General features: G+C 40.5%; 1 protein-coding gene and 1 long non-coding RNA gene across 2 annotated transcripts; one reads left to right on the top strand and one right to left on the bottom strand.

Moving 5' to 3' along the window:
* Nucleotides 1-5,967: 5,967 nt before the first annotated feature.
* On the bottom strand, nt 5,968-6,573 carry LOC134181832 (uncharacterized). The gene is made up of 3 exons (XR_009970202.1): nt 6,509-6,573; nt 6,314-6,414; nt 5,968-6,255 (listed from the first exon to the last, which is right to left on the bottom strand). It is a non-coding gene; the product is annotated as an uncharacterized LOC134181832 (long non-coding RNA).
* A 1,055-nt stretch (nt 6,574-7,628) lies between these two features.
* On the top strand, nt 7,629-14,457 carry LOC134181721 (carbohydrate sulfotransferase 14-like). The gene is made up of 3 exons (XM_062648989.1): nt 7,629-7,746; nt 8,962-9,084; nt 13,631-14,457. Exons 1-3 carry the CDS (start codon nt 7,629-7,631, stop codon nt 14,455-14,457), a joined length of 1,068 nt encoding a protein of 355 aa, XP_062504973.1.
* Nucleotides 14,458-25,119: the final 10,662 nt, after the last annotated feature.

Below are 25,119 nucleotides of genomic sequence, written 5' to 3'. Positions count from 1 at the left end.
GCTGCTGCCACTGCTGCTGCCACTGCTGCTGCCACTGCTGCTGCCTCAGCAGTCACTCCATCATGTCACTAAGTACGTCCCACTCGCTGAACTTCACACTTTATACTTCCCACTTCACACTTGCAGAACGGAACTGACACCCCGGAGAGTGAGGCAATTGTATATTAGTTCATTGCCCAAGGGAATTTATGTATGTGGCCCTCCCACACTCAAACTCTGATACGAAGGTTCTGGATGTTGCTAATCTCCAACTGCACACTCTAACCAATTGAGCCATATACATACATGCATACATATATACATTTTTGTACATACCTACGCACAATAGCCTCTAAGGCCCAGGTTCGATACTGCAATGACTAAACTTGCTACACTCTAAACTTTCAACAGTCACTCTATCATGTCACTAGGTACGTCATACTTGCTGTACTTCATACTTCATACTTCATACTTCATACAAGCTGGACAGAACTGACACTCCGGAGAGAGAGGCAATTGTATGTTAGTTTCTTGCCCAAGGCAATTTATGTATGTGGACCTCCCGCACTCAAACTCTGACCCAAAGGTCCCGAATGTGACCAATCTCCAACTGCACACTCTAACCAATTGACCCACATAAATACATACATACATACATACATACATACATACATACATACATACACACATACGTACATACACTCATACGTACATACGTACATACATGCATACGTACATACATACATAGATAAATACTTTTTTACAAGGACCCTTAGGGCCAAGGTTAGATACTGCAACCACTATTCTGCAATCTAACACCGCAATCTAACACCGCAATCTAACACCGCAATCTAACACTACTGTAACAGAAGTCACTATCAGCTAGAAGTCACTATGATGTACTTCACTGTACTTGCCGTAGATGCTTGCTGTAGACAGAACCTGACACTCCGGAGAAAGAGGCAATTGTATGTTAGTTGCTTGCCCAAGGGAACTTATGCATGTAACCCTCCTGCACTCAAACTTTGACACGAATGTCCCGGATGTTGCCAATCTTCAACTGCACACTCTAACCAATTGAGCGACATACATACATACATACATACATACGTACGTACGCACGTACGTACATACACACATACGTACATACATACATACGTACGTAAATACATACATACATACATTCATACTTACATACATACATACATACATATATGAATGCATATATATCGTATTTCTTCAAATAGTGGACGCGGCCTCTATTGTTAACAAGATTACGGAACTGCTTCCTCTGTTTTTAAGTCTCTACTTTACACTGTGACACGTTTGTACTTGGACGTCACATTTCTTCTGTTGACATAAGTTGACACCTTTAGAGGTGCCATTTTTACATTTATTGCCACAACTATCATATTATCCACGATTAATACTTTGATAACGAGTGCGCTGGGATGAGAAACATGCAAGTGAAGCTCACAATCGCGAGGTGCGAATTACGGATGCCCTACTGTACAAATACAGTAGATACGTAAATAATTATAAACGAGTGCGCTAGGAGGAGATTGACGTGGAAGCATCAAAAACATATGTGATCTAGGCGTGGCCAGTAACTTCGCTCTTATTGTCGCCTCAATTGGAGGGCAGCCAGTACTTTTTACATGTTTGTTTAGCTGCTGCCTATATTTGAGGGCGACCTTTAATCGAGGGCGGCCTCTATTCGAAGCAATACGATAAAACATAAAAAATCTACCTGAACATGCATCCAATGTGCATACCACACGGATGCCATAATTCATTTACTGTTGAATATAAACTTTTTATCATAATTACGTAACTTTTTGTGATGAAGTCAGAAGTCCACTTTAAAGGAACTTGAACCACCCGCTGGCAAAGCAGCATACGGGCTTGCGTAGTAGCGAGTACGCCTAAAACCATTCTGCTGATAGCTCCCTATGTACTTTGATGCATGTTTTCGTGTAATCTAGAAAGGCATTGGAGCTGAATTCAAATACAAATATTTATATGTTAACGAAACGGGTGGGTGTGAGCGTGCATGCGAGCATGTGCATGCATGCATGCGTGCGTGCGTGCGTGCGTGTGTGTGTGTGTGTGTGTGTGTGTGTGTGTGTGTGTGTGTGTGTGTGCGCGCGCGCTACAGAGTCATCCAATAGAGTGTGTACATCCAAGACCTAGCAGGGTTGCAAGTTCAAGCCACAGTCATGACAAGTTATGGCCTAATTTCCTGGTCAAAACACTCACACACTCATTTTGACTCTTTCAAATCCAAAAGTGTAAATGAGTACCTGCATGTTCTTTGATTGGAGTACTAAGCGGCCATCGGCTGTCACGTGACATCAACCACAGTAGTCCAGGCGAGACTTTGGGTGCTCACACTTTAGTTAGTTTCACAAGCCGGTACTCCTGTCAATATAGTCTCCAGGACAATGCTAGCGCAGGCCCAGTGTTCTCCTGAGTAGAGCATGCACATGCAGGAGTCCAGGTGTTAGCTGGTGGTGTGACCAGTATCTGGGGGCCTTCCTAACGTTTACCTTTTTTATTGTAGTGTGTGTGTGAGTGTGTGTGTGTGTGTGTGTGTGTGTGTGTGTGTGTGTGTGTGTGTGTGTGTGTGTGTGTGCGTGTGGGTGTGTTTGCATACATGTATATGCAAATGTCTGAGGTTTTTGGAACTTCGATGATTTATTGCAAAACAACTATGATTTGCAGAATCTCGGAAACATTTTGCAAGTGTGAAAGCCTCTATCGACGACAGATGTACAAGATTCCGACAGCCTCTTTCCGAGAAACAACTTGACTATTTCTACACACGCGCCGTCGTAGACGATAATCACAAAGTTATCTATTGTCCTGTGTGGAAGTCAGGCTCGACCTCTTGGAGAGCAGTTATGCTTGTACTGGAAGGCTCATTCAAGTCTCTCGACGATGCCGTCAAATCAGTTCGTTCTGTTAGAGGATTGACAACATTGAAATCGTACAAGAACAGATCAGAAATTGAACTCAGACTTAGAACTTACAAAAAGTTTATGGCTTACAGAGAGCCAATCAATCGTTTCGCAGCAGACTACTTAATGTTGAAAAGGAAAGGTGAAGGTTACAGAGTTGTATGGGGTGATAATAATGAATTATATTAGTGTAAATAACCTTACTATCCGCTGTCTGTGGCAAGTGGCACACTTGTCTTCACTAAGTTGAGTGGCACACCCGACTGAAAACAGAGTTGTATGGGTTGATAATAATGAATTATTGTAGTGTAAATAACCTTACTCTTTGCTACCTGTGGCAAGTGGCACACTTGTCCTCACTAAGTTTGGTTGCACACCTGACTGAAAACAGAGTTGTATGGGGTGATCATAATGAATTGTTTTAGTGTAAATAACCTTACTCTCTGCTGCCTGTGGCAAGTGGCACACTTGTCCTCACTAAGTGGGGTGGCACACCCGACTGAAAACAGAGTTGTATGGGGTGAAAATAATGAATTATTTTAGTGTAAATAACCTTACTATTCGCTGTCTGTGGCATGTGGCACACTGGTCCTCACTAGGTTGAGTGGCACACCCGACTGAAAACAGAGTTGTGTGGGTTGATAATAATGAAATATTTTAGTATAAATAACCTTACTCTCTGCTGTCTGTAGCGAGTGGCACACTTGTCCTCACTAAGTTAGGTGGCACACCTGACTGAAAACAGAGTTGTATGGGGTGATAATAATGAATTGTTTTAGTGTAAATAACCTCACTCTCTGCTGTCTGTGGCGAGTGTCAGACTTGTCCTCACTAAGTTGAGTGGCACACCCGACTGAAAACAGAGTAGTATGGTTTGATAATAATGAATTATTTTAGTGTAAATAACCTTACTCTCTGCTGTCTGTGGCGAGTGGCACACTTGTCCTCACTAAGTTGAGTGGCACACCCAACTGAAAACAGAGCTGTATTGGTTGATAATAATGAATTATTTTAGTGTAAATAACCTTACTCTCTGCTGTCTGTGGCAAGTGGCAGACTTGTCCTCACTAAGTTGAGTGTCACACCTGACTGAAAACAGAGTTGTATTGGTTGATAATAATGAATTATTTTAGTGTAAATAACCTTACTCTCTGCTGCCTGTGGCAAGTGGCACACTTGTCCTCACTAAGTTGGGTGGCACACTTGACTGAAAACAGAATTGTGTGGGGTGGGTTGATAGTAATGAATTATTCACCTGTGAGCCTATAAGAAAAGGGACTTTGCAAAAGTCACGACACTTGGTGAGTAGCTTACTCTAAACGTGTAGGGCTGAACCGACTTCCAGTCTGGGGACTATGTGGCTGGCTGGCTATGTCTGTCACGCTGCAGGAATGTGGCACGCCCCCTTTGTGTGGCCCAATTACGAAATATTAATTCCTTTATGTCGTACGTGGCAACCAAAGACAGTGGATGAACAGCCAATCGTATGGATGTTTTGAGTTTCATATGTATTATTTATCTGCATTACAGCAATGCATGTGTAAATGGTTGCAAACACTTCTATTTGGTTCTTAACTGCATGAAGTTGTAGTTTTAGCTTAATCTAAATTTGTAAATATTGCAAGCTTTTTGACTACATGTATTGAAAATGTAAGCTTGAGTTTTACCACTTGATTAGTGGGTGCATCGACTGTTAGATACATGTACTTACTATTGGAATCTTGCTGATTACCTCTGATGATCTGTCACTTTGCAATTAATTGTTTTAGTGTATTGGCATGTTACTTGTGCTACATGCTATTCACATTGAGCGAGAGATAAGTTTTACTAAAAATCTGCAGAGTTTACAGGATAATTTAATTATAGTTAACTACATATTGCTGACCACACCCATATATGTGTGATGTCTCTCATAGTAATTGTTAATCATGTGTTATTTTTCAGTTCTCTGTTGTGTGCCCTAGGATGGTGATGACCCTGAAGATTTTGCAAAAACCAAACTTTCAAGTCTGCCCACATCTTGTCATAGCAGGAAGCAAAAACAATCTGAAACACATCTTTATTGTAGCGGAAGGAAACGTGTTTTTTGAGGTACTGGATGCTATGGACTGCCCTATGGCACTACTTGGAATGTTTTGCTGCTTCGATACGAAGTGCCCAGATTGATGCAACGCCTTTTATACCTTTCTGGAACTACTGTTAATTAATAGAAACAGCATCAGGGAAGATAAGTCCAACAGTATCTAGATTTCTTGCTATTTTAGCTTGATGCTAGCATTTTGAGTATGATGAGTAGACGTGGTGATGTATGAGAATATATGTTTTTGCAAATCAGCTGGTATATTCAACAAGCAATTTATTTTAATGAGCCGATTTTGCCTCGAATTTCAAACCCTTGCATTTCCAATCGGCGCATCTGTAATAATATACGGGGAATTCTTGGTGCAAGTGCTACGGTAACACTCAATAAGTGTAACAGGAACACGATGCGTGTAAAACCTAACACCGATCCAAGTGTATCTAGAGCGCTTTTCATAAAGTGTAACAGTAACACCGAGACGTGGTGTTACCATACACTCCAACTAGAGTTACGATGGTTTCACGGTACCTAGACCAATATTAGTGTATAGAGAACACCTATTGTTTTAACAGTGTGCACATCTTGTACCAACTGCATGCTTCTCACATTCACAGGAAATATGCTGCAAAACACCCATTGTTTTTTTCAGTCTCTAGGTAGGGTTTTGCTAAAGAAAATAGCACACAGCTAGAGTTAGTGAGCCATTTACCCTAGCTGGGTTTTCCCAAATTCGTCCAAAAACCCACTCAAACTACTCAAAACCCATGCTTGGTTAACAGAGCTGGGTTTTGAGTAACCAAATTCCTCGCGTTGCCGTCGATTACTACAGTATTCAACATTACGTGGAACCCATGTAAACCAATGAAACCCATGAAAACTCTGTTTCAAATTGCAACGGTAAGTGGACATTGAACTGATTGTAATCATGTCTGATTATATTGCCATTAATCTTATCTAATCGCCACAGCTTCAATTACGTGTAATAACCATTTGGCACGCCAACTCTAGACCAGCAAAAATGCACTTGAGGAATGTTCTTTACAAGTGACACTGTTTCTACTTTCTTTTCACGTTCAGTAGCAATCCTTGTCATTTATCTGCTTTTTCACTTGGTTTGATCCTCTTGCCCATGTGATGAATCGGTAACAGCAGCTGTGGCTTCTTTCAGTTGAACCGCCATCATCGTGTGGGAGCTCTGGCTGAGTATTCATGCACTACTGAGGATTTTATCGTTTTCTATTAGAAAGAACTCGTTGCAACAGAAGTAATACAGACAAGAAGAGACAAGAGGTACCAGTTTGTCTTTTCGAATCTCGTTCAACAGCCTCGATCCCGGGCCAGCTCCATGCGTGTTTGTCTTTTCAGGCCTAGGCTTCTTCATTACTAGAATTTCATCTACATACAATATCAACAGGAAAACGTGACTCATTCTACATCTGAAGAGCGACAACCACGGCACGTAGACAGATACGTCAATGACGTACAGTACCCAAAGTCGCTGGACCGTGCTCTACATGTGGTATATATGTGCTGTACATGTGGTTTACAGAGCTATAGGTGAACTTCCGTGCAGGCCTAATCCTCTTTGCAGACGCCGCGACAGCGAACCGCCAAAACAGACTGCCGGTTGAGTCCAAGTGCCCAATTTGACCAGTGCGTGATGGTGATTGGCTAGAGTGAAGACTCCCAATCAGGTACGCTTTTCTAAGCTTTACGCCGATCGGTTCATTTCGATCCTCCTCGATCCAGCTGCTTACGGTCACATCTTATGGGCCCAAGCTGGTAGCTGTCTAGGCTCTAGACTTGCTAATTGCTAATCTACTATCCACTAAGTCTGCAAGTAAACACTATCAGACTGGTTGGTAGGCGTGACTTTGTATCACGAGTGCACCAATCTTGGTAAATGACATGGCAAAAAGGACACATTGCAACAATTATGTCTTTCCAAAAGGCTGAAGACAAGCAAAGAAATAGAGAAAGTGCATCACTTTTTAAGGTAGGCTTTTAATAATACTGAAAAGTTTACAATTTACAACATTGATGTGCCTCGGAATTCTAATGCCTTGCTCACGCTTACACTGTCCGTTTGTAGACTTGATTTCTCTCGTTTTCATGCAGCCCACCGACTTATAGGAAATTTACTCGCGCACTGCTCAACAAGTTGCAAACAATTAGCAACTGCATTGGGTTATGCTTGAGTTTCGAAGGTTCTAGTGGATTTAGCTAGATAATCTGCAGCTACTTCATGATTCATTCTCTGCAGCCAAGTTAGTTTTGCAACGAAATGTTAGAGGAGGTCATTTCCTCCTACAACATTACCATCTAGCAGCTTTCCTGACGTGGACGTATAGTATACCGTACGAATCAGTTCTCTGCTCAGACTGGGTTTCAGATTTTCCAACTCTAGTTTTATGTGGGTTCTTTCATCAAGAACCCTGAAAACCATGTTGCGAGGGGTTTCCCAGCATATTCTTTGTGATTGCGCAGGTTTCTTGAAGCCACTTATACTAAAACCTATATCCAGCAACACCGCTGATTTGCGGCAGGAGGCTATTTTTGCGTACACGTAGAAAAGTAAGAATGCGGTTGGAAGAGACAGCAACCGTATGATGCGACATCTAGCAGATGCGGAGACGAAAACGGAAAAAGCGGAGACATTGATTAGCATTTTGACAGAAAGATGCAACAACCCAGAGATACTGAAGAGTTCTCTAGCTGCTTCGCAAGGTCAGCCTTATCTAATCAACGTTTTCCACTTTGTCTAGCAAAGGAAATTGTACAGGCAGCAGACAAGAAAACTGAACATACATGTGATGAAAGGGTGTAAACCTATTAATTAAGTGTTGTCTTGCAAGTATAAAATTAATACAAAATATAGTAAATATGCTGAAATTTAATAATTGAGTGTACAAATTTCTCTAGATATCTCTTCTTAAATTACAACCATTCTTGGCTACTATTGTTTACCAGATGACTCAATGGATGAGAATTACCTCAAAACCCAATTTGTATTTTACTCAGGCCATCACATAGCAATAGTCGGCCTATTGACAGCTCTCCGTGCGTTTGATGGACGTCGACCAAGATATGCAGCTAGAGTTGCATGTATTTGAACTGTGGAGAAGAAATGAATTTGAGAATGACGCATTAGTGAGGACTTTGTATAATGAACGGCTTATTCAATCACAATTTATTAATGGTCTATGCCTCTGACATTGTTTGCTCAGCGAGTGGTGTTAGGTAACTTGAGAAGCAAGAGCTCTTACATACATCCTGGGTTGTATTCGTAAGTCTTGATACTTTTTGGTAGATGCAATTAACATTTCTTTGAGTTTCGTGTCAGTAAGTTTGGTACTGGGATAGATATCAAGCCAGAGTCAGAGATGGCACATCTGGTTCTATGATCCTCATCCGTTTTATTGATAATCATATTGTCTAGACAGACTTTACTCTTTCCATTTTTCTATATTTTAGTTTTTACTTTGGCTAGTTTAAGAGCTAGTTATGTATATTTTAATATCTTATTGACAATAGCGCAATATAAAATAAAAACTCTAAAAGTAATTTTAATCATTTTAGAATACTTTTATTAAGGTAATATTAAACTATATCATTAATATTCATTTAACCCTTACCAAAGTTAACCAGCACGCCACTGATCAAGAAGTCTATGGTTTTTCAAAAAATACGTCTATATTAAAAGCGACGAAATTTCTGTGATACAGCATAATGCGAAGAATTAACACGGTTTCGAACAGGCCCTTTAGCGCGCGTTAGGTGGGATCAATATAGCTTTGCTTCCGCCTTGCCTTTGCGAAACAAAGAGATCTGCGTAGCAACATCTGAGGAACCAGACTACAGTGAAGCGCACTGAAAAGCCGCCGTATCGAGCTATGTCGCAGCATTTACAACCTTTACATGTATTATTTGGAATTTGTGTAGCGATAACTTGCTACGCGTTCGTGATATGCTACGTCATGGAGAGACCTCTTTTTCGTGTTCCAACGATCTATCTAACTTCATTCAGAGACGAAAAAACCAGGAATCTGTTAGCAGAGTTGCAAGGTAAGCCTCCGAATAGTAAATCTCCATTTAGACTTTGTAAATCTATGCTGTGAGTACGTTACATATGTGTCCCTGCATGTGCGTGCGTCAGGATCATTCTCGTGGGATTAAAAGTGGCGTTAGTAAGACACCTTGTATTTTTTTCCGCCTTCGTACATCATCACCAACGCACTATTATATTAATAGCTAACCTGGGTATGTGGAAATGTCCGCCCATACATTGTATGGTATCATACGGTCTTGTAACTCTTCCAAATAGCCTTCCAGAGCTTACTTGAGGACGCAAATATATATATAGTGTTCTTATGACATGGGCTGCGGATCAAGCATTGGAAAGATTTCAAATCATCGTTAGCATTTATAGTTTCAGAGAAGCAAAGAAAGCCCGAATTTGGTCAGTATTCTTTGTAGAAGACGAAGGTGCCGGTCACTTTTAATTAACTGCATTTCTTGCACGCGAAGAACATACGGATTTTAGAGAATCACGTCGCGTCAGAAACATGCCTGCTACCGCGTTTGCTTGGTACATATATTAATTAAATTGAACAGTAAATGCTACCGCTAAAGTTGTACGGAACTACCACAAAGCTTCGTTTCGATGGTGCATGAATTCCTACTTCTATTCTTGCTGCTATTCTCTCGTGATAGGCGTTCGTTCTCTCTCTCTTCTATTTCCTCTTTCTTGAAACCCTCTTCCACATCGCAACGTGCTACACTGTGTGACGCCATATTGCAACATACGCACTTTTACACGAGAATACGCAAGACTGTCTGGATATCGAGGCACCCTCGATTATAACGGCATGCCGTTTCACTTGCAGAAATGCTTTGTCGGACGCTCTGCTAAGCCTCGGCTAAACGGCATGCCGGATAATGTGAGGTAATACGGTCATACATACATGGTTTATTTATCCCGAGGGGCGTGCCCGAGGCCTCTGCATACGTACAACTAGTAGCAGTACGGCGCAAGATTAAAGGGTCACTAAACATTAAACTAAACAACAACAGACAACAAGTGTCAAAACTATAAAAACAGAAACAGAATTAAGGCTATTACTACTTATACACAAATAGGTCTAAGTCCATCCAATAAGTCTGAATTTTTTCGACACCAGATTGCAAACGATGTGCCAGTGGAAGTTTTGCACATCTTTTCAAACTAGAAGTTTGATAAAGGCTTGCTGAATTTGAAGAACCGCAATATAGGTTCAAAGCTACTACAATCCACCAGGCCTCTTAATCCGACTTGTAAGATGTGAATTTGAGCACACCACCCAGGGTTTTTACAAGCAGATACCAAATTGCTGTATTCATTTTCTTGTATTCGGATGAGGTGGTAAAGTTTTCTTCAAAACACACTATCAATTCCTAAAGACTAATCTCTTTAGTTTTCGGGCTCCATAAGGTGATGTCAGGGCGAAGAGATGACTCGGAAACATCAGATGAGATGACATATGGTAAGCCTAGAAGGTAAACAGAGACTGCCCAGAATCTTGGTAGATGTTCATCTACGAACAGGTAGATTCATTTAAGCACAGAATTATGACGCCATGTGTATCTCCCACTCTTTAAAGCCGTCCCGCAGTTGTTGACCACATGTTCAAGAGTTTAATAATTGCCGCAAAGTGGACTGTCAGAAAAATCAGATTTTTGCCAACGTCGCAAGTTTGCCTTATGAGGTAGAGTATCCTGAAGGGCGCTAAGACAGAATGAGGAGATTCTGTCTTTGAATGACAGTACAGTCTTACTCCAACTGTCATCATCCACCTGCGAGCGCAGTGTCGAGCCTTGTACAACACAAGCTTTGATGAGATCCAAGCGTCACTGATCATCAACACTCTGTACTAGTTGTTTGGCATTGCACAAACTGACAAATTTTACATGTACTTGTGATGGTTCTCAAGACTCAAATTGCTCTTTAAATACGTAAAAGAAAGAATTGAATTTTAGACTTTTGTTCATAGCAAGAACTAAACCCTTAGACATTGCTAAATTTTGAACACAAGCGTCTTTGGAATTTGACAGTTGATGGTGACGAGACACTTGACATATTTTGAATGAGGTAAATAGCGAGGGGAGATTCAAACCGCCAGGCTTGAAAGGCAGATAGAATCGGCATACATTAGCAGGTCTCAATTGGCAATTTCAGCAAAGTTGTACATTTCATCTCCAGCAAAAAGGATATCTTGCCCACCGAGGTTTAACTTGGGATTATAAAAGGTAAATAATGGTCGGCTTATGAACGCTAGCGAGCCACAATTTAATTCTTTTGCTTCAATTTTGAAACTTCTGCACCAAATGAGACTGTTCCTGACCAGAGGATAAACTGTCTGAGAGTAGCGTTAGATCGTCTGCAAACATACATACATTAATACATACATACATACAATTTTTTTTGTACAAGGACCCTTAGGGCCCAGGTTACTGCAGACACTCTAAACTTTCTATACTTGCTATACTCTACACTTTCAGCAGTCACACTATCATGTCACTAGGTACGTCATACTTGCTGTACTTCATACTTCATACTTCATGCTTCAAACTTGCTGGACAGAACTGACACTCCGGAGAGAGAGGCAAGTGTATGTTAGTTCCTTGCCCAAGGGAACTTATGTATGTGGCCCTCCCGCACTCGAACTCTGACCCGAAGGTCCCGGATGTTGCCAATCTCCAAATTCACACTCTAACCAATTGAGCCACATACATACATACATACATACATACATACATACATACATACATACATACATACATACATACAAACATACATACATACATACATACATACATACATACATACATACATACATACATACATACATACATACATACATACATGCATGCATACATAACTACATACATACATACATACATGCATACATACATAAATACATACATACATATATACATACATACATACATTTTTTTGTTATTATTAAAAGTTGGTACAACTTCTAAACATACATATATACATAGATATATACATACATACATATATACATGAATGCATACATACCGCATTTCTTCAAATAGTGGCCGCGGCCTCTATTTTTATCAACATTACGAAACTGCTGCCCTCATTGTTAAGTCTCTACTTCACACTGTGACACGTTTGTACTTTGACGTCACATTTTTCTGTTGACGTAATTTGACACTTTCAGAGGTGCCAGTTTTAGATGCAATTGCCACAACTATCATATCATCTACGATTAATAACTTGATAACGAGTGCGCTTGGATGAGAAGCATGCAAATGAAACTCATAATTGCGAGGTGCGAATTACGGATGCCCTACAACTACAGTAGATAATTTAATAATTATAAACGAGTGCGCTACAATGAGATTAAAATGGAAGCAGTAAAAGCATATGTGATCTAGGCGTGACCAGTAACTTCGCTGTTATTGCGGCTTCAATTCGAGGGCGGCCTGTATTTTTAACATGTCTGTTTATCTGGTGCCTATATTCGAGGGCGGCCTTTAATCAAAAATGCCTCTATTTGAAGCAGTACGATACATACATAAAAAATACCTAAACATGCGTCTAATGTGCGTACCACACAGATACCTTAATTCATTTACAGTTTAATATACGTAATCTTATTATCATAATCACGTAACTTTTGTGGTACAGTCAAGAGTCCACTTTAATGGACTTGAACCACCCGCTGGAATAGCAGCCTACAGACCTGCGTAGTAGCGACTAACCGTAATGCCCTTCTAGCTGATAGCTTCTTATGTACTTCAATGTATGTTTATCGTGTAATCTAAAATGGCATTATAGCTGAAATCAAATACAAATATTTATATGTTAACGAAGCGGTTGGGTGCGTGCGTGCGTGCGTGCGTGCGTGCGTGCGTGTGCATGCATGTGTGTGTGTGGGGGGGTGCGCGCGCATAATAGGTCAGTTGGTTAAAGAGTCATCCAATAGAGTGTGTACATCCGAGAACCTGCAGGGTTGCAAGTTCAAACCACAGTCATGACAGGCTATGGCCTAATTTCCTTAGGCAAAACACTCACACAATTGACTTGACTCTTTCGACTCAAAAGTGTAAATAAGTATATGCATGGTCTTTGATTGGAGTACTAAGCGGACATCGGTTGTGACTTGACGTCAACAACGTTGGTCCAAGCGAGACTTCGGGTAATCACACTGTAGTTTGTTTCGCAAGCCGCTACTCCTGTGAATATAGTCTCCAGAACATTGCTAGCGCAGGCCCAGAGTTTTCCTGTGTAGAGCATGCACATGCAGGAGTCCAGCTGTTAGCTGGGGAAGTCAACAGTATCTTGCAGCCTTCCTAACGTTTAGTTCTTTATATTTGTGTGTGTGTGTGTGTGTGTGTGTGTGTGTGTGTGTGTGTGTGTGTGTGTGTGTGTGTGTGTGTGTGTGTGTGTGTGTGTCTGTGTCTGTGTCTGTGTGTGTGTGTGTGTATGTGTGTGGGTGGGTGGGTGGGTGTGAGTGAGTGTGTGTGTGTTTGCATACATGTATATGCAAATGTCTGAGGTTTCTTAAAATTAGATGATTTAATGTAAAATTATAATTTACAGAATCTCGAAGACATTTTGCAAGTGTGAAAGCCTCCATCGACGACAGATGCACAAGGTTCCGACAGCCTCTTTCCAAGAAGCAACTTGACTATTTCTACGAGCGTGCCGTCGTAGATGATAATCACAAAGTCATCTACTGCCCTGTCTGGAAGTCAGGCTCGACCTCTTGGAGAGCAGTTATGCATGTACTGAAAGGCTCATTCAAGACTCTCGACGATGCCGTCAAATCTGTTCGTTGGATTAAAGGCTTGACAACACTGAAATCGTACAAGAACAGATCAGAAATCGAACTCAGACTTAGAACTTACAAAAAGTTTATGGCTTACAGAGAACCACTCAATCGTTTCGCAGCAGACTACGTAATGCTAAAAAGGAGTGGTAAAGGTTACGAACGACAAAGTCGTGGAGTAGTAGAATACGTTAACTCTGTGAGAGGACGTCGCGATCCCAAAGTTCCGTGGCAAAATATGAGCATCTGGGACTTTGCCAAGTTTGTGTCTCGTTTCGGTAACGAGACAACGAAAATGATTAAATTAAATCACCAGTGGATACCACAGAATATGGCATGTTATCCGTGTCACATTAACTACGATTATTACATCGATATGGAGAGTTCAACCGTTAACAGAGACAGTCGCTACCTTTTGATGATTCTACGCGCGCCACATTGGTTGAAGATGCCTCACGTCAATCCTACGACTAAAGACAAAACTCCGTATTTGTCACAACTTTCTGAGCCGTTGCACAATCGACTAGTATCTGTTTACTACAATGACTATGAGATTTTTGGTTTTAAGAAACCAGAACACAGTAACATGATACCCTAGATGTGTAAATTTTATTCAGCCTTAAGGATTTTCAGTATGTTTAGAACTTATTTGCATGCTATTTTAACTTCGCTACAAGTATCTTAGACATCCGTACTTATAACATAGGGTAGGTGATCTATTTGCGAGGAAAGTTTGTCAGGGTAGTGTCTGTGATGCCCTCAGCAGCTAACTAGATAATTTAACATGCACATTACTAATCAAATCAATTCGTTTGACAATCGATGTTATAACACCTCGAGCTCTTTGTATTGATTGGAAGCAAACGTCAGTTGTGACTAATTGTTGTCTACCATGGTATTTATTTCGATCAAATTGTAGTTACAATGTCTAATATTAACATTAAAATGAAGTGATTAATTAAGTTAATATAAGTACGTTATTTATGTACCTAGATACTTAACAACCGTCTTTGCGTAACGTAACATTCCACTCACATCGCTGACTCCAAATGACTATGACACAATCTCTAACTCATTTCGCTCTCTTCTTGTTTCAACGAGATACCGCGTTCGTTGTCCTTTCAAGCTATACCATTTTTAGTAATATAGATTCATGCATGGAGTTTGATTAAACAAACATGCGTCTCTTGTCTTCTTGTAATGCAAGGACGTCGCGAACTATGGACTTGTAGGTTCAAAACCCACTAACAGCACAAATAGGTTGAAAACCAAGCCTGAATCAAGGCAAATGTTATTCAATTAACGAAAATACTAAATTTTGACAATGCGTACTGTACAGTTGAGTTCCCGCTGCAGGCAGACAAACTGTATCTGCTTTGCTGTTTTCATTTGCATGCACACATGCACTCTATCTGTTTTGAGTGCAATTACTACTCTAGTATGATGATTCATCTATCTCACAACTGGAATATACGGAAACGAGACGTTTGAAGTTTGAAGTTAAAAGCCAGTAGATTATCTAGCTCAAAGTACAGAGTAGACGCCTATAAACGTTGAGTTGTGCTAGCTCATGTACACTAGTGATAGTGACTAGCATGCACGTAACTTGCAAACAGACGACATAGGTATGTATATCCCATATGTCAACAGTTACCCCAGCAAGCCTTCTATAGGCACTTATAATAATATATTATCAACTTATAGCTACTTGACACTTGTAAACGTCACATGACTAATAGAATAAGGAAGATTAGTTCGATAGACTGCCACATCATCAAGGTCTCAGCTCAGCTACAGCATCGCACGACAATGTAACATTGCCTCCTGCGACTACCAAACGGTTATCATTCGCGAACCTCCAAATTCGGGAAAATAATAAAATGATGTTCTAGTCGCCAGAGTTGAGTGAAGTCACGCCCTCTAGTTTCGGATGCCCAAGACACGCTAGATCGCTATTTTCCGAGCAAATTAACACACTCTGTAAAGATTGTGAGCTTAGAATCTCGACGTCTAGTGCTAAAATCAACTTTTAAGACATGTTCTACGTATTTCTAGTCAATTTCTCATCACTCTCTGCAGCGTAGAGATCGTACAGTGCCGTTTGCAGATCTAGGGAACAAAAATTCTTTTTGTAGCAGTATTGTACTGGCTTGCTACGCACTCTAGGGTAAGAACGGTTCGACTTGCACAATCAAAGTAGGATATTTCCCTCTGATAGTGGATTCCTTTTCTCATGAGATAGGATTAATTTGTTCTACTTTTCATACGGCATTTCGTCTAAACAAGCGTTCCTGACCTCTCTTTGCTTCAGTAACAAACAGGGGTAACATGCGGCTAATTTTGTGATTGGCGCTACATTTGTCTGAAAGTCCGACGCTAAGTATGTCTACAGTATGAATCTAGACCAGCAGCATGTTACTCCTGTTTGTTACTGAAGCAAAAGAGATGTCAGGAACGCTTGTCTAGAGGAAATGCCGTATGAAAAGTGGAACAAATTAGTCCTGCCATCTCAGCAGAAAAGGAAACTAGATTGCCATTTTTGATTGTGCAAGTCGAACCATTTTTACTCTAGATTGCATAGAAAGCCAGTAAGATACTGCTACATAGAGAAAATTTGTTTCCTAGATGTGCAAACGGCACCGTACGATCTCTACGCTGCAGAGAGTGACGAGAAATTGACTAGAAATACGTAGAACATGTCTTAAAAGTTGATTTTAGCACTAGACGTCGAGACTCTATGCTCAAAATCTTTAAAGAGTGTGTAAATTTGCTCGTAAAATGACGATCTAGCGTGTTTCGGGCATCCGAAACTAGAGGGCGTGACTTCAATCAACTCTGACGACCACCACGGTTACGCACGAAACACGACGACGCTGCCCACACGATTGCTTGGAAGATGAGATGTTAGGCTACTGCAACAAATAGATTCGGTTTGTGTCTGTGCTTTGGTAGCTCTACACGAGAGGCCATCCGAAACTAGAGGTATTTGTCCGGATCTAGGGGTAGGGCGTGGTAGACGTTTAGTTGAGTCTCGTTCTCACTAGAACGAGCCAAATCCATTGATTGTCACGGATTAAGATCAGTTACCTAACGTCTCTACGTTACCTTATATTTCATACTTAGACAATTACGTTGGACCAAGAACTCACGTCCGAATCTAGCCGTTATCCGAAAATGAAATTTTGAGATACGGGACTCTATGTATGTATATGTGTAGAATGTAATCATAATCATTTGTTTAACTGCGCATTTGTCACCGTACCATTGCGGAAGACGTTTACAAACCTTTGCAATTTTGCAATACCGTGCCTCCATTAGCACATAAAAGTGAACAACCTGCAGTGCCTACACGATCAACATAGATAACAATGTAAAATACTTAACATCTTAAATGTTGGTAAAATATTTTTAATTTATTAACGAAAACTTTTGCAAACATACTCAGTTAACATGTACCACTAAGTGAATACTAAAAAAGTCCTCACAGAATTTTGGAAACGAATTAGTTGTCAAGATATTGTTTACATTCATTCAGCATAGTTCCTGTCAATCACTTTATACTGGTCACAAAGACGTGAATTAACAGGTGTACGTCCCACTAACTCACACCAACAAAAAATTTCAGCGGGTTACTGTGCGAAAGAGATATCGAGATCTAGATGTAGAAGCAAGACGGAAGTGAACCGCCCACTTCTAGTTCTTTTGCAATAGTAGTACACAGCCTTAGTTTGGCGTTTTCCAAAATATTTTCCTCATCGATCAGAACATCTTTCATACATCTAGAGGCATCTGCTAAACTACAGTGTTTACATGTATATACTATCTATCTATAGCCACAGACACACCCAGAGTGCTCAAACTTCAGCCACATCCACAAATGCTGTTGTTAGACAGAATAAGACGCATAACGTACACAACAATTACTATAGTGTTGAAACAGCGTGCATAGTATATCATAAGTCTGTGTATTCGTAATTATTAACTAAATAAAAACTTGTGAGCGTTTTCAGACATCAAACAAAGCAATTTCCTAATCTAGCTTTTCGTCTAAAGCATTTCTTACTTTGTTCTTCTTGAGGACTGAGCAAACTAAATAGCGTTAGAAAGTTGAAGAAAGCCATTAAAAAGTTAAAGGTAAAGTACACGTGACTACTAATCAATCGCCGTACGTATCACTTATTCATGCACATGTCTCAGTCTAGGATAGTTACTAACATTTAAAAAAATAAAACAATTTATTTTATCTCAACTATTTATTATTTAGTTTAATTTAAATTTTAAACATAGTAGTACAACTGTGCAAATAAATTTTAAAATTCTTTAATTAAAGTTAAAGTAATAATCAAATCCTTTTGAAAGACTCTTAAAGGTAATTATGCTTATCTCACTGTAACAGACTAAATTGAGAAAAGTGGTAAGAATTAAACAAGGCCAAAATTTCGACGTTTATCCAAGTAGGTAAAATATCTTGTTTTATTTACATCAAATAATACATGGATATATGAATATTTCCTGAAATGCTGGACCAAGTATGAGATAAATATGGTATCGAACAGGTTAATTAAGTTTATTAGTCAATAATATAACTGGTCTGTATCTCTGCTTCCATATACCTGTCACTTGCACAATTACATACAAGAAAGCCTCTGGAACCAAGGCTAGGTTATCTAGTCTAGTCTCTCGAGGGTTGGTGGTTGATAACAACTAGCACTTTTTGAAGTTCCGGTACTGTAGAATGTTTTTGAAGTTGTACCTGTTTCTTGCACTCCTATTTATCGCTCTCTGTGCGGTTCTATTTGCAGGTAAGACACTAAGACGCGTCAGACTTTCTTTAGACTCGCCACTTCTAGCTCACATCTTGTATCAACTGCATGCTTCTCACATTGCGCAGGTTCCTCGTAGCCACTCATACTATAACCTGTATCCAGCAACACCGTTGATTTACAGCAGGAGACTATTTTCGTGTACACGCAAAAGAGAAGGAATGCGGTTAGAAGAGACAGCAACCGTATGATGAGACATCTATCGGATGCAGAGACGGAGACGGAAAAGGCGGAGACGTTGATTAGTATTTTGAAGGAAAGACGCAACAATCCAGATACATTGAAGAGTTCTCTAGCTGCTTCGCAAGAAGGTCAGTTCGAGAACATCGGAGAGTACGAGTTAGCTCTTGTCAGGTAGTGACTAGACATGGAGACCGAACACCATTTGGTGACATCCCTCTAGTGAATTTCACGTCATTTCGTTGTCCAACTGGCTATCAGTATTTTCTTAACAAAGCAACATGGAAGATATGTTTAAGTACACAACTAACGTCAACTGGTTGCAAACAGCATCAACTTTTAGGTAAGTACTTTCAGACCGTCTGTCATTTTCAACCCAAACAACTGGCACCAAGAATGTTGTTACTAAGTTCCAGCTATCAGAGGACCATCTACAGTGCTTGATGTCTAGCATTCGGCATTCTTAATAATTTTCGTTATGAGAAAATATTTCTGTCAAATGATCAAGATCTCTTGTTTCAAGAAACAATTCTGCAGGCAGTTTATCTTAACCTGTCCTGGTTTGAAAGCGTTTGAGAATGAGCTACGCTCTCAACCAATTTTTTTCAGATTGAAACACAAGTGGGAACATGTGAACGTAGAAGCAAACTCGTATTTGAGTTTACTATAGAATGTAAGCAACTTAACATTTGGCGTTTTGGAGTTCTACGAGAGATTAGTATGTCACTTTTGTCATTATTCACCTGATCGGTTGGAATCGATAACGCCATGCTTACCTAATCAGAGACCAGTCTCCAATCCGAGAGGAACGAACAAACTGCACCAGTAGTTCAATCATATTGCAGTACGACATCCATGACGCTGCCCTCTGTCCGCGATCAGAATCGGTAAACTTCATGTACGCAGATTGTATACATTGAAACTGTTTTGAAGACATCATTTCTGCATTGGTATAGAGGTGTTATTGCTGCGTCTTGGCTTGTCTTCTTGCAAAAATGAACGACATCTCGCACACATTATGACATACATACATACATACATACATACATGCATGCATACATACATACATACATACTTACACATCTACGTACGTATATACATACGTAACTAAGTAACAGTAATCAAACTATTAACTATTAACTAAATTGATCTTCAAACATAGACATATGACCTTTGACCCCAATTACAGATTGCTAGCTCTTGATGGTGACAGTGTGCGTGACATGATGCAATGGAAACCGATCAGACCAGAAGTTTCATATTTTAGACCACTGCCCATAACAAGAAAAAAATAACTTCATTCTCTCGTTTCTGACTGTTGATATTTGTGTATTTGTTTATATTTATGATTATTACGCATTAATATTACTGCTGCTGTGCCTACGTCACTGCGAAGAATCTGAACTCGAATACAACCAGTAGTGATGCAAGCTTTAGAGTGCTGATTAGAACTTCTGTTGTCCTGGATGTTAATTAATCAATTCCATAATGATTATGCAGCCATAGGAACCGAATCCCTCTAAGGAATGTATGATTTGCAGTTATGTATGGCGTACAGAAAACCTTGCAATAGTTTAATTAATGAACTTGGCACTACTACATTTTCATACCCGACATTTTTCTGTTCTCAATTTGATTTGGTTAGCTTCACTGTCGTCCACTCAATCTAGATCTTTTTCCACGCGATGTCTAGCCCTAATGTTCTCTGCTTCTTCTTGCCAAAATGTTTCATTTTGAGACTTACTTAAATACTCGTCCAGATCTCACGTTACAGCACTGAACACACTTTCAACCAGGTCCACAATACTGACCTTTAGGCTAATTTGCACACTGGCAGCATTAATTCCTTCTACATTCTGCCTTACATTAACAGCCAAGCCATAAGCAAAGAAAATCTTTTATGTATTACACCAAAACACGCTCTGGAGTTTCCCACATTACTTTCAATCCACCTGAGTCTACCCTCGGCATGACTGAGTAACATCCTATTTGAACCACTTGACTATCTGCCAGACTTCAGAGGTCAATGACCCACACAGATCTTATAACCAATGCAACCTCAAAGCTCCAACTGATGATGGCATTTCGCCTTCAAATGGAATTCTGGATTAGATTTTTCTCGTATAGAGTCACGAAACAGGATGTGCGTGTTGGGTGGTTGACAGCTGAGTATCTTCTAGCGGCTTGATCGAATAGTTGTATTGCTGTTTCATGTTTAAATGTAGCTTGTGCTTTTTGAAATATGCTGTACCATCATGACGATAGAACTCCAATAGTGATGAATTCATGTCTTTATCTGTGTACGATGATGTTTTATTGAAGATCGATCCAGTTGTGAAAGAAGACTTTTTGGTACAGTGTGTTCAAGAAAGTTGCCATTCTGACAAAAGAGAGATGTCTAGTCACAGCCGGTTGACACGCACAAACAGTACTGTACCTGGAACACAGATGAAAATAATTGTATTGCAATGTTTGCTACGTCGAGGTCTTCTTTAAGTGCTTGCTATAGATGATCTATTTATCAGGAGAAACTTGCTTTCAGAATATGCATAAATGGTGCAGCGGTAGGTGACCGAGCTAAAAATATATTTTAGTTGAACAATCACTTCTTCTCTTACTTCAATGTGTCTTGTCTGACTTCAACATTAATTGATGTCTTGTTTTATTTCAATGTCTTGTCTGTCTTCTCTAGTAATTGATGTCTTATCTTACTTCAATTCTTGTCTTACTTCAATGTCAGAGTTGTCTTACTTTAATGTCATGTCTTACTTCAGTCTCTGCCAGTCAATTGCCTTGTGACAAAATGTCTCTAAGTGCATCCCAAGAGAAAAAACTGCGCGGGCCCGCGTCGAATCCGCCTCCGGATTTATTGCTCATCCCGACGTCGAACAGTCTCTAACCAGAGGTTGATCCGAGGCTTCTCGCGCGGGTTACGTTCGGGACAACCCTGGATTTCGACATAGGGACCGCGTCGGGATGAAAGCGAAAGCACGTTTACGCGTTGGGATTACACCGAAGTTACGTCGAAATACTTTGACCGCGGGATTGACTCGGGATCGATATACGGGCAATACAATATATTTATATTTAGATCGCGTAACTAATAAAAAATATAGTCACCATCATAAGTGCTGTACACTGTACTGTTTAGAACCTGTATCATTCCAACACGCTATAATTCTTGCACATTTGTCTAATTAGACAGTCTAGTAGACCACGCCTATGTCCTGTAAAGAGGCAGATGTGTTCATGCCTTTTCCAATGTCTCTTGATGTCTTGCAAACTCGGTGAGCTGATTGATACCTAAACAGAACATACAAATACAATACACATATACCATTTATAACAATTACAGTTGTACACATGCATGCACATAGTCTAATAGCGTGGGCACATGCACACCCACATCCAACAGACACAAACACACACACACACACACACACACACACACACACACACACACACACACACACACACACACACACACACACACACATACACACACACACACACACACACACACACACACACACACACACACACCACCACCACCACCACCACCACCACCACCACCACCACCACCACCACCACACCACACCACAAGAGAGAGAGAGAGAGAGAGGGAGGGAGGGAGGGAGGGAGAGAGGGAGAGAGGGAGGGAGGAAGGGAGGGAGAGAGAGAGGGAGGGAAGGAGGAGGGAGAGGGAGAGGAGAGAGAGAAGCTCACCCCAGAACAAACACAGGTGAGCAAGTAGGCAACTCAAACAAAAGGTGTCACACAAGTACTCATTCATGCTTCTCGACAAGACGAGCAAACACATACCAGAGATGATTAGTTGTGGATTTGATAAATTTTATCTACCCCAATAACTAGTTATTGTTATGGTGTAACTTTGTTACCATTTTTATGTAACCCTATAGTATAGTATGGCATTCTCACAAGTGAATAGCTTGCAAGAGCGTAAAGCGTTGGTCGATAGATATCTCAAGAACAGAAAGATTCTCAAGAAGCGCATGATCGACGAGAAAACCGGCAAGCAGCATTTCCAGGAAGATGTGGCTCAACCATTGCAGAAACCGGTGATGACAGAGATCAATAAAAAACAGAATGAATTGATCGAGAAATTACAAGAGGATCAAAATGGTCAGGCGACTACGCAGACCGATATCGTGAATGCTATCAGAGGCATTCCATGAGTTCCAGCTATTAGCACACAAGAGATGCTCCCATTTCCGCAGGTAGCCGAGATAACAGCGACTCCAATAATAACACATCCCATCGATGAATCGGTATTAGATGAATTTGAATTTAAGAAACCCTCTGATGTGAGCGGTAATGAGGTTATAACGGAAATAGAATAGGTCAACGCGAGGTTAAGTAGTCTAGGAGAACAGATGAGAACCTTAGATGGCAACAAAAAATTAAAATTATGTCCAAAATTGACATTTTACGAGATTATAAACAGGAGGTTGAGAAAAAACTACCTAAACCCCAAACTCGCAGAAAAATACCTACTCACAGAAAAACACCAGAAACTCGCAGAAAAACACTCACAGTAATGAACCCGTCACTACCGATGAGCCTACCACAAAGACAGCCGGGAGTAGAGCGGGGGGGGGGGGGGTAGAGGACACACGCTAAAACGCCCCCTACAAACTCACATCCGAATCCACCTTTGGAATCTATACATCGATCCCATTCAACTGGTGAAGATGAGACTGGAAGTCTACAAGGGTGATAAGAAGGTCGTGTCGAGAAAAAAGATACAGACTTGTTGCAGCTGTCGGCCAAACGATTCAAAATAAACAAGACATACAACAGCGGAGCCCTCAAAACCTGGAACAAATTGGTCGAACTGTCTGGTCTTCCAGACAACAAACGATCCAAGAAGTACCGGCCGCAAGCCCCCGAAATCAAATATCACACACACACACACACACACACACACACACACACACACACACACACACACACACACACACACACACACACACACACACACACACACACACACACACACACACACTCACACATATGAGTAGTAGGGTAGACTACCGGTTCTGGCACACTTCCGGTCTGGACTGCTTGCTGCGCTTGCAGCCCATCCCGTAACTGTGCCAGAATGTGGCACTCTACCCTACTACCTACTATACGCCAATCCTAACACATCCTCTTACACTGGCCCACCAACTCTCTCCCGTTCATGAGTCTAAAGCGTGGATTACATATCGTCTACCTCATGTTGTTACACCCTATTAGACAAATGTAATCTATAGGATATACATGATGGCAGCATCAATCAAACGATTTAATCATCTTCTTGCTAAGGGGTTGACTACTCCTGAGTTGTATGATGAGAGTATCGCTGTCATTAAGTCATCTATGGTGCAACGATCTGAGAGTGAAGTACATTTATCAAACCACAATTGCAGTTGCATCTACCTCACCCAGAGCTACTATGATGTAGTATGTGTTAGGATTGGCCTATAGTATGTAGTAGGGTAGACTACCGCATTCTGGCACAGTTACTGGATGGGCTGCGAGCGCAGCAAGCAATCCAGACAGGAAGTGTGCCAGAACCTGTAGTCTACCGTACTACTCACATGCACACACACACATGAACACACACACACACACACACACACACACACACACACACACACACACACACACACACACACACACACACACACACACACACACACATGCACACACCTGCACACGCTCACATACCTGTTATGCCTGCAAGGTATAGTTGTTGATATACTTTCAGTGTCTGTTCTTAGCTATGCTTCAATGTTACATAGAGAATGTCCTTGTTCACCTTTGTTAAATACAACAGCCAAAGATCAATAAGTTTAACAATAAAGTTCAGTTAGCTGTCGTACTTTATAGAACAGTTCTTTTCAAGGATGTAGATGATGTCATCGCTGTTTGCTTGTAGTTGGCTGTCTGTCTTGTGCTTTAGCTTGTATATTACTTTTTAATTTTGTTGTTGTGAATTTGTTAGTAGAAATTGCAAGTTAGTTGATTTTACAAATCAAACAAAACTAGCCACAGTAGGCCCACCACATGCATAGTAGCAATAGATATACAAAGATGATTAACAAAATTAAAAAGTGGCAGTATTTGCTAGTAGCACACTTGAAATCTAAATGCCTAAAAATTAACACGAGAAAAAGGGATGAGAAGAAATGAAGAGACGAAGAACAGATAGTCATATACTACTTATTTGCAACAGTTCAGTCATAATTAAA

The sequence above is a fragment of the Corticium candelabrum genome, chromosome 7, assembly GCF_963422355.1.
Source record: "Corticium candelabrum chromosome 7, ooCorCand1.1, whole genome shotgun sequence".
NCBI lineage: Eukaryota > Metazoa > Porifera > Homoscleromorpha > Homosclerophorida > Plakinidae > Corticium > Corticium candelabrum.
The sequence above is the reverse complement of the archived record's forward strand: the minus strand, read 5'-3'. Positions and strand labels throughout refer to the sequence as shown.